Source organism: Populus trichocarpa, chromosome 15 (assembly GCF_000002775.5).
Source record: "Populus trichocarpa isolate Nisqually-1 chromosome 15, P.trichocarpa_v4.1, whole genome shotgun sequence".
Classification (NCBI taxonomy): domain Eukaryota; kingdom Viridiplantae; phylum Streptophyta; class Magnoliopsida; order Malpighiales; family Salicaceae; genus Populus; species Populus trichocarpa.
The window spans coordinates 9,684,580-9,694,187 of NC_037299.2; the positions used below are offsets into that span (position 1 = coordinate 9,684,580).

The following is a 9,608-nucleotide window of genomic DNA, read 5'->3' on the forward strand; positions in this document are numbered from 1 at the left end:
AGTTTTGCTTTTTAACATTAAGTGGTTTAGTAATTCAGATGGGTTTAAGTCATATTTTTTTTTAGCTTTTTTGTTGTTATTTTTTATTTATATTAATTAAATTACCAATATTTATCCAATAAGTAAAATCCCATAACTTTTTTTCTTAACATTGTTTTTACATCAAAAACAGGATTTTGTCATCCCGCGGCGAAGCAAGTGTACGCTTATCTATTTCTCGAAGAATATTAATTTAGGTAAATCATGCTAGCGGCTAGCCTATCATTTCAGTGGGACTAATCAAAGCATGTGGAATTACTCTTAAGTCTTAACCATAGAAATGCCACCATTTTTACCAGTCTTGCTCTTTACATTTGACAATATTATTATTATTATTATTATTAAAGCAGTATATCAATAATTGCGTTGGCGTGGTAATCAGCAATAATACTTTGCATGCTACCTCACCTTATTTAGAGCAAAAAAAAAAAAAAAAAAAACACAACAGCGAGAGCATTCATGACTGGTCAAACAGCAAACTAATTTGCCGAGGTACTTTTGCCAGCTACCAAGACCAATTCCTTCGTTATATATATATATATATATATATATATATATATGAAAAGATAATCTCGTAAATACCCAAGAAATCAGGGCTAAACTTTAAGGCAAGTAGTCGCTTATCTACGAGTGCCTCCCGTCCAAAGCCTTCTCTCATTTCCTCGCCAGCAGAATCCAGAAAAAATATCAGTCAAGCTCTCTAAGCCCCTGCTGCTTTTACGCGGTAGAGTAGAAATAGACGACGGGCTCAGTCTCTTCAAGCCAAACACCAGTTCTCCTCCATGCACTGAATCCTAACCCTAATCCTAATCCCAACCAATCCTTTCGCAATCTCTCTCTCTCTCTCACTCACATCACAAGCCATGGGTGGAAATGGGAAGCGCAGGTGGAAAATCTCCTTTTATTCTCGCTCAAAACCTACACAAACCCAACATCAACAACAACAACCTCCTAAAGAATTCATTTGCCCCATTTCTGGATCCTTAATGTTTGACCCCGTTGTTGTCTCCTCTGGCCAAACCTTCGAGCGGCTCTCCGTCCAAGTTTGTCACGATTTAGGCTTTATCCCCACCCTCCAAGACAACTCCCTTCCTGATTTCACCAACGTAATCCCCAATTTAGCTATCAAAACAACGATTCAAAACTGGTGTGATTCTTCAGGCACCCAACACCCTCCCGCACCGGATTACTCCTCCCTCGAGGAAATTATCCGTGAGAAAATGAAATTCTCGTCCCCTTCAGCATCATCGTTATCCAAGTCGATGCAGTTAAGTCCAGATATTAGAGTTTCCGAGAGGGAGTTGCTCAAAGCAGTAGCTGAAAACCCTCCGGTTTTGTTTTCCCATGCCAACACTGAGTTGCCTCACCGAGTCGACCATTTCTACTCCAGCTCCTCCGAGGAATCTGTAATTGTCAACACAGCCGCCACTCCGTCAGCGAGTCCACTCACTCCTTTGCCTCTCGCGACTCGGCCAGCGTGTTATTCTTCCACTTCATCGTCGTCCAATTCGATTGCGGAATCCGAAACCCTAACCGTAACCGAAAATCCTAAATTGTCGCGTGAAGAAGATGAGATAGTGGAAAAGCTTAAGAGTCTTGATGTACGCGATCAAGAACAAGGTCTGATTTCGCTACGAAAGATCACGAGAACGAAAGAGGAAACCAGAGTTTCACTTTGTACGCCTCGATTACTCTCTGCTCTTCGTACTTTATTTCCGTCACGATATTTTTCTGTCCAAACAAATGCCATTGCTTCACTTGTTAATTTGTCGTTAGAGAAAGTAAATAAGGTGAAAATTGTGCGGTCTGGTTTTATTCCTCTATTGATTGATGTGTTGAAAGGGGGATTTGATGAAGCGCAAGAGCACGCGGCTGGTGCTTTATTTAGTTTAGCTTTAGAGGATGAGAATAAAATGGCAATTGGTGTTTTAGGTGCGTTGCAGCCGTTGATGCACATGTTGAGGGCAGAGAGTGAGAGAGCTCGCCATGATTCCTCATTGGCCTTGTATCATTTGAGTTTAATACAGAGCAATCGGGTTAAGTTGGTGAAACTTGGGGCTGTTTCGATGTTGTTGAGTATGGTGAAATCGGGTGATCTGGCGAGTAGGTTGCTGCTTGTGTTGTGTAATTTGGCTGCTTGTAATGAAGGGAGGTCGGCCATGCTTGATGCTAATGCGGTGGCAATATTGGTGGGGATATTGAGGGAGGGTGGTGGAGGGGATTCAGAGGTGATTCGGGAGAATTGTGTGGCTGCATTGTTTGCGTTGAGTCATGGGAGTATGAGGTTTAAGGGATTGGCCAAGGAGGCAAGAGCTGTGGAGGTGTTGAGGGAGATTGAAGAGCGAGGGAGTAATAGAGCAAGAGAGAAAGCTAAGAGGATTTTGATGATGATGAGAGGGAGAGACGAGGAGGACGAGGACATTTGTTGGGAAGAGGTTTTGGAATCAGGTGGAATCAGTCGGACTCGGTACCGAGCTGGTGGCAGAAATTTGCCTGGGCCAAACTCCACTAATTTTTGATTTTTGTAGAGTCTCTTTCATTATTTATTGTCTTTTGTTTATTGATACATCTTTGTGGGTGTGAAGGTGGGAATATGTTTTATGCCCCTTTCTTTCTCTTATTGTTGTTGAGTTCGATTGATGGTAATCAAAGCTGTAATATATTTGGAATGTGTTGGATATGTACATGAATAGCTAGGATTTGGAATAGAGATTAGAAACAAAATTTGGATTTAGTATTGTTGGATATTTCACTAATGATATGATCAATCTCTGTAAGTGTATGCACATGCATAATTATTGGAGCTGACCACTACATTGTTTGTGCCAAGACCCAGGAATTTTATTATATTATCCCTTATTGACCTGTTCTTGAATGGCTGCGTTTGTTGCCTTGTGTCCTCTTCTCTTCTATTAGTGGTTTTCTGGGTATGTAACATTTATGATGGGAATAAATAGTTAGGTATGCTTCCCACTTTCCCCTTGGCATTTGGCAAAGCTCACCTGTCTATGTTGGATTCGGGATGTTGTAGGCTACTCTCTGTTATACATATATATATACATGCATGTATGTATTCTGGTGCTCGCCCTTCGCCTGTCAAGTGTGAAATGGAACTTTTTATTTCCAAAAAGTTTGGACTGTGGTTGAAATGAATTTGTGAAGTAATGATGAGTTTGAAAGAGCTTTCAGTTTTCTCCTCTTTTTCTCACATCAAATCAAGATTTGGACCCAGTGCCTCTGTTGCAAATGAGAAAATAGTTATGATATGTTTTAGCCGAGTTGTGCACCGATGCGTAGCAATTCCCTGGTTCATTTGTTCAATATGTATATAGTTATTTTACCTGCCCTTTATAAATCTGTATTTTCCTCTGTGTACTGCAAGGGAAAAAAGGATAAGATGCAGGGAATGGCGTTCTGATTGACTAGGCTTTTATCGCCATGTAAACACGGATGAAATTTTCAGTAAAGAGAGAATTCGTTAGATGAATCATTGCCCATTTGGTTTTTTCACAAGTGGATGGAGTTTTCTACAGACAGGGTATTGATATTAGGATGCTGGTCCTGTCATAAAATAGGATACTGATTGTCTTTTGCAAAGATCCCGTCAAAAAATAGGATACCAATCTTGTTTATTCCAAAAGTTCCCACTTGGTCTCTCACTCCATGCAGGTATGGATTTGAAAAATTTTTAAAAATTAAAAAGAATTTTAAATTATTTTTTTTATTTTCAAATTGTTTTGAGGTATAGGCTGAAGTTAAAAATAATTTTTTAAAATAAAAAATATTTAAAAAATAATTATTAGTACATTTTTAAACATCCATTAACATTGTCCTAGCCACAGGTGAGACATGCTGGCGCCTCACGTTGACAATTCATGTGTTCATCATGGCTTCTCTCTCATTTCTTGTTTGGGTTGAACAACCAAGTTGTTGTTCGGTCTTTTCAGGTGTTTTTTTTAGACATCAATTGAGATTGCTTGCAGTTTTAAATACCCATGAATGTTCCAAGAGGCACGAGTAATGGAGTGTGTTACTATAGCTAGGCACATAGGAGCATCTGTTGTAAGAAACCGAGTAAGGACAGCAGCAACGTGGGACTCACACATTGTATTTCTTTGATTGCCTTTTTTGAGAGGGACGTGCCCATGGCTTGTCAAACATAAAGCATGATCGAAGATCATGCTCCTGCCAAAATGAAAAGCTAGATGGAGATGGCAGAGAAACATGAAGAATTTTCATAAAGCCTTTCCGATTGCCATAGGTAGTTCTGATATTTGGAGACGATACTTCAGTGGAGAAGGCCGAGGCGGATAATGTTTTGTGCCGGGCTAAAGTTGTGTTATGGTGAGTATTGTGCAAAAACAATGAAGTGCTCATAAGTTGTTTCCCGTGTCATTATTTTTAATTTTATTTATTTTGTATATAATATATAGGCCATAAATCATTATTTTTAAATTTATATATTATTTTTTCAAAGTGAATTTTTGCTTTTTAATTTTAAAATCAAGGAAAATTAGAAAATAGGCATCTTTATGTGAGATTTTAAATTATTTGTCAAATCTTAATCCACCTTTATATTATTTATTTTTAATCTATTTAAAAAATAAACCGAAAATGAAATAAATACAAAAAAATAAAAAGAGAGAGGAGGGACACAATTTTGGTAAAAAAGAAGGGTGCAAAAACGAAAAGAAAGAAAAGAAGAAACAGAAAAAATCCCTAAATGGCGAATCCCTGGGGTTATTTATTGCACCAAAATCCAAGTATTAATATTCCATTAAAAAAATAAAAATAAAATCCACCCTAAAAACTAATAGGATCAAAATCAAATTCTCAATTAAGTTCAAGGACTAATTCTGACCAATAGTTTTTGAGGGTTTGGTACCTTTTCGCCTTTCCATCTAAACCCTCACTTCGGTGACTGAAAGAAAAAAATGCAGACCGGACACAAAAGAAAGCAACAGCATGAGCTTAAACCTCGAACCAACAAAAAATCAGCCGAAACCATAAGCAACATTAAAGAAGAAGAGCCATTTCCAACTCACGCTCGACCTACACCTGAAGAATGTAGAGCCATACGAGACTCTCTCTTGGCCTTCCACGGCTTTCCTCAAGAGTTTGCAAAGTATCGCAAACAGAGACCCTATTTAATAACTCTACAAGACAAAGAAGAGTCCCCCCACTTAATCAACAATTGCGATGGAAAGAATGACAATGTGGTGAAAGTGGAAGAAGAAGAAGAAGAAGAAGAAGAAGAAGAAGAAAGTGCTTTGGATGGTTTAGTGAAAACAGTGCTATCCCAGAATACTACAGAGGTTAATTCTCAAAGGGCTTTTCTTAATCTCAAGTCTGCCTTTCCAACTTGGGAAAATGTAAGTTCTTTAAATTTTCTTTTTGTTTTTGTAAATCTTCTTGTCCCTTTTTTATTTGCTGTGCTTACAAATCTCGCGCTTTCTTTTGCTTGTAATTGATTTTTTTGGAATTTATGAGTGTTATTGAACCTGGTTTTGATGGGCACAGCTCATTTAATTGATAATGAATGGAAAGTTGGAGTCAATTTGATATGTTTTTGGACCAACATTTTTCATGTCTTGGCGTGATTGTTTTGGCGTGATGGGTGATTAAACTTTTGTAGAATTTCTTAATTGTTGTTGGAACTGATATTTTTATGCATTGGCTTGGTTTTGAATGGTCTACTGTTGTTTCTGTTTAAGGTACTTGCTGCTGAATCAAAATTTATAGAGGATGCCATAAGATGTGGAGGTTTAGCTCCAACAAAGGCTGCTTGCATTAGGAACATATTGAGTTCTTTGATGGAGAAAAAAGGAAGATTATGCTTGGAGTACCTTCGAGATTTGCCAGTTGCTGAAATTAAGGCTGAGCTCTCTCATTTCAAAGGAATTGGACCCAAGACAGTAACTTTTCTATCAATGACATCATTATGCCATTCTATTAGTTAGCTATTTATCTGCTAATAATTGAAAAATAGATTAGCACTTAAAAATATAACTAATTTGGTAGGTATCCATGAAATGTTTTTAACAATGGAAGCCAGCCGTTTGGTTTTCATGAAAAGTTTTGATTATGCCATCTTCTGTTAATATCTTTTATCTGGTTTCATTGCTTCAACTAGGCTCATGCACAGCTATGGAAATTATATATATCCCACTATGTCTAATTCAAGCCTCAGTTGCAGTTTTGCTCTTTGATTTAAAATGTACATGTATTTAATTTTGCACATACATGTTTGTTGTTGTATACATTGCTGTATGATACTTGTGTTTGCCATATCTGGATTCTCTTTTATGTGATACATTAGTTAAAAAGGAAAGATGTTGGAAATTCTATGATGTTTATTTATGTTTTTTGCCTGGTTTTGTGGGATATAGGGTTTGCTTTAATACTCAATAAATTGTCATTATCTTCAGAAAGGTGGAGTAACTCTCTCTTTTTTTTCCCCTTGCGAAGGCATCAGCTGAACTTGAAGATTATCATTTCATTTCATTTCATGTTGCCCCATTCTAGTTTTTTTTTTGTTTTTTTTTATTATTATTATTGGCAAGATAGCAATGTTCTGGCCTTTCCATTCAAATTATATTTAACTCAATCATGTCATATCACAAAAATACAGTTTTGTAATTTTTGGATGCAAACATTTATATTATTTTTCGAGATAGGCATTTTTTGATGAACTAGATTCTTCTTCAACTCTCTTAAACTTATAAGAAAAGGAGTTAGGAATATGCTGGGGGAGAGAGTCTTGTACTGTCTGCTAGTGCAGTTCAGTAAAGAAAAGGCTAATAGAGGTAATGGAAACTGGATTGAAATATTGGAACAATGTAGACAAAAAATTCAGAAACATCGGGCAGTGATTACTGCAAGTTTATGAGTATTGACAAGAGGATACATGGATGATATCTTGCATAAAGAGAAAGGATGAGTATGAAAGCAAAGATAGTTAATTCCTTTTGCCAAGATAGGACGGACATGTTTGGACAATATAAGTTTGACTACTGACTTTGCACCTAAGTCTTAAGTAGCGCTATTTGGTGATCCTTAATATTTATGTAGGCCCAATTACCCTGAAAGCAGCCTCAGCTTATGGTTTTTGGAGATGGGCACATGGAGACATAATGATGTCACCCAGATGTACAGCCACTGCCTGTCCTGTCCTGGTCTGTGGCTGTTCTGTTCTGATTTTATTTTGTTGATCCAGCAGGCGTGCAAGGATATATTGTAGATCCAAAAGCCTAAGAAAGTAACTCCATCTAACACTTTAGGGAGGTGGAGCCATGGTACTACAATTGTCCTTGTGATCTGCAGAAGTTGGTTAGCAAGAATGAGACTTTGAAACTGTTATTTGATTATCTTCTAGATTTGGCTGGACTAGTACTGTTTACCAAAAATTTTACCTTTTTATTTGATTATCTTCCCTCCAAACTTGGATAAGGAATGCGAGGACTAGACTATGTGTAAGCTGAAATTAACTAAACCATGCTTTCAGCAATGTTTCCTGTAAGCTGAATAGAAAATAAGAGGGCCATATAATATAGTAAAAAACACAAGCTGGTACAGTCACTTTTGCTAGAATTAGTATGTTTTCCCCATTGAATCACCCAAAATCAAAGTGTAGAGCTGTTTGATTGGTGGGAACTGATATTTTATTGCTCACACATTTCGGGGAGTACCTTCTGGTTTTTTCCTAGGGATTTTAGCATTTTTCTTTTCTGTTAAGGTCAAGGTCCTCGTATATAAATTCCTCAACACTATTGTTCTAGCATGTAGACTGTGAAAACAAAAAAAAGCTAATATTAGTGTCTGCAATTATCAGTTGTCATGCTTTCTTTATGATTGTTGGTTTGCCTAACATGTAATTAATTTCACGAACACCCATTTTTACTCCTTAACTTGGGAATCAAATACTCTTTTCTTTGTCTTGCATGAGCACAAGCCCACCTATTTTCATATGCATGTTTTCATGTTTCATGAGAATCTACTGTAAACAAACATTATGTTACCAGAAGTTACTGTTAATTTACCTTGCCAATTGATTAAAATTGTATTAGATTTGGTATTACATTAAATTTCATTTGTATCGGTAATTTATTTATCTATTTAGTTGTATATGTTATTATGGTTAAAACTTTGCCATCTTCAACATTTGTGTTGCTATCCCAATTGTTCAAGAAATTAATAATTGTGAAATACACGGCAGGTAGCTTGTGTTTTGATGTTCAACCTTCAGAAGGATGATTTCCCAGTGGACACGCATGTGAGTGTTATCTTGTTCATAAGTATTTCAAAATTTTCATCACAAGATATCATTTGGACTAGTTCAAACTTCAAACCAGTTTACACAAAAAACTTACATGTTGCAGGTGTTTGAAATTGCAAAGGCCATTGGTTGGGTACCACCAGTGGCAGACCGCAATAAGACATATCTTCACCTCAATCATCGCATACCAAAGGAACTAAAATTTGATCTGAATTGTCTTCTATATACACACGGTAAGCTTTGCCGTAAATGCACTAAGAAAAGTGGCAGCCAGCAAAGAAAGGAAACCCATGATGATTCCTGTCCTCTACTAAATTATTGTGTAAAATTATCATGACCAGAATGAACAAAATAGTTTTAGGATTTCCAAAATAGCCATACGTGGCCACTTTTTTCCCCGAAGAGAGAGCATTACTATTCTTTCTCCTGAATACTTCAAGTTGTAGATCCTACTGGTGATTTGCTTGGAAAAACAGATAAGATGGAGGATTTATAACATAGAATCCAGCTATCTATAACATTTTCCTAGATCATGTGTACATATATGATTCAAACATTATAAATATATGTTCATCTTTTTCTTCCTGAAGCAAGAAGCATTCTTTTGATTGAGTAGTTGTGTGAGGTTAGCAGGAAAGAGTGTGGCGTAATAGAAGTAAAGTTATTGGTGGAAGTAGTTAGGGATAATAGTATAATCAAATGTTTTCAACAGTTCCCAAAAGCTTTAGTGTATTGTCCTACAATTATGCACAAAAAATTGTCAGATAATGAAATAAATAGTGGCTGAAAACTTCATATTTTTACAAATATCTGCTTCTAGCCATAAAAAAATTGTGCCTGGATTGTGTGAAAGATTGCCCAGATCTTGTTGGCTTCCTTTAGATTGTAGATATGCTTACATCGTTGTCAACCTCTTTTATTCTTTCATTTTGTAGTTATGTAGTTTTGCTCGCACGAGGCTGTAGGAATTAGCGTAACAAGGCATAAGTAGGAACTGATCAGTCAAGATAACCAAGTTAAAAACAAATGGAAATGTCTCTGCATGTAGTGGGAAATCAGTTTATAGATAGTGCAGTCCCAGCTACAGTCCCCGCATATTTTTGACTTTTTATGTTAGAATATATGTCTACTAGCTAATTGGTTGGTTATATTTGATATTAATTTTGTTTATATAAAATATATTTATTATTAATAATTATTTATTTATTTATTTATATTTGATCAATTTGATTAATGAAATTAGAATAAAGATAAAATCCTAGAGACAAATGATTTGCAAAGAAAATTACAAAGT

At 36.4% G+C, this 9,608-nt stretch overlaps 2 protein-coding genes across 2 annotated transcripts; both read left to right on the forward strand.

Annotated features, from left to right (window-relative positions):
- Nucleotides 1–666: 666 nt before the first annotated feature.
- LOC7453750 (U-box domain-containing protein 38) lies at nt 667–2,773 on the forward strand. The gene has a single exon (XM_024586865.2). The coding sequence runs from the start codon at nt 903–905 to the stop codon at nt 2,556–2,558; it is 1,656 nt and encodes a 551-aa protein (XP_024442633.2). The 5' UTR covers nt 667–902; the 3' UTR covers nt 2,559–2,773.
- Nucleotides 2,774–4,937: 2,164 nt separating this feature from the next.
- LOC7474873 (putative DNA glycosylase At3g47830) lies at nt 4,938–8,903 on the forward strand. The gene is made up of 4 exons (XM_002321528.4): nt 4,938–5,411; nt 5,754–5,954; nt 8,255–8,311; nt 8,418–8,903. Exons 1-4 carry the CDS (start codon nt 4,974–4,976, stop codon nt 8,649–8,651), a joined length of 930 nt encoding a protein of 309 aa, XP_002321564.4. The 5' UTR covers nt 4,938–4,973; the 3' UTR covers nt 8,652–8,903.
- Nucleotides 8,904–9,608: the final 705 nt, after the last annotated feature.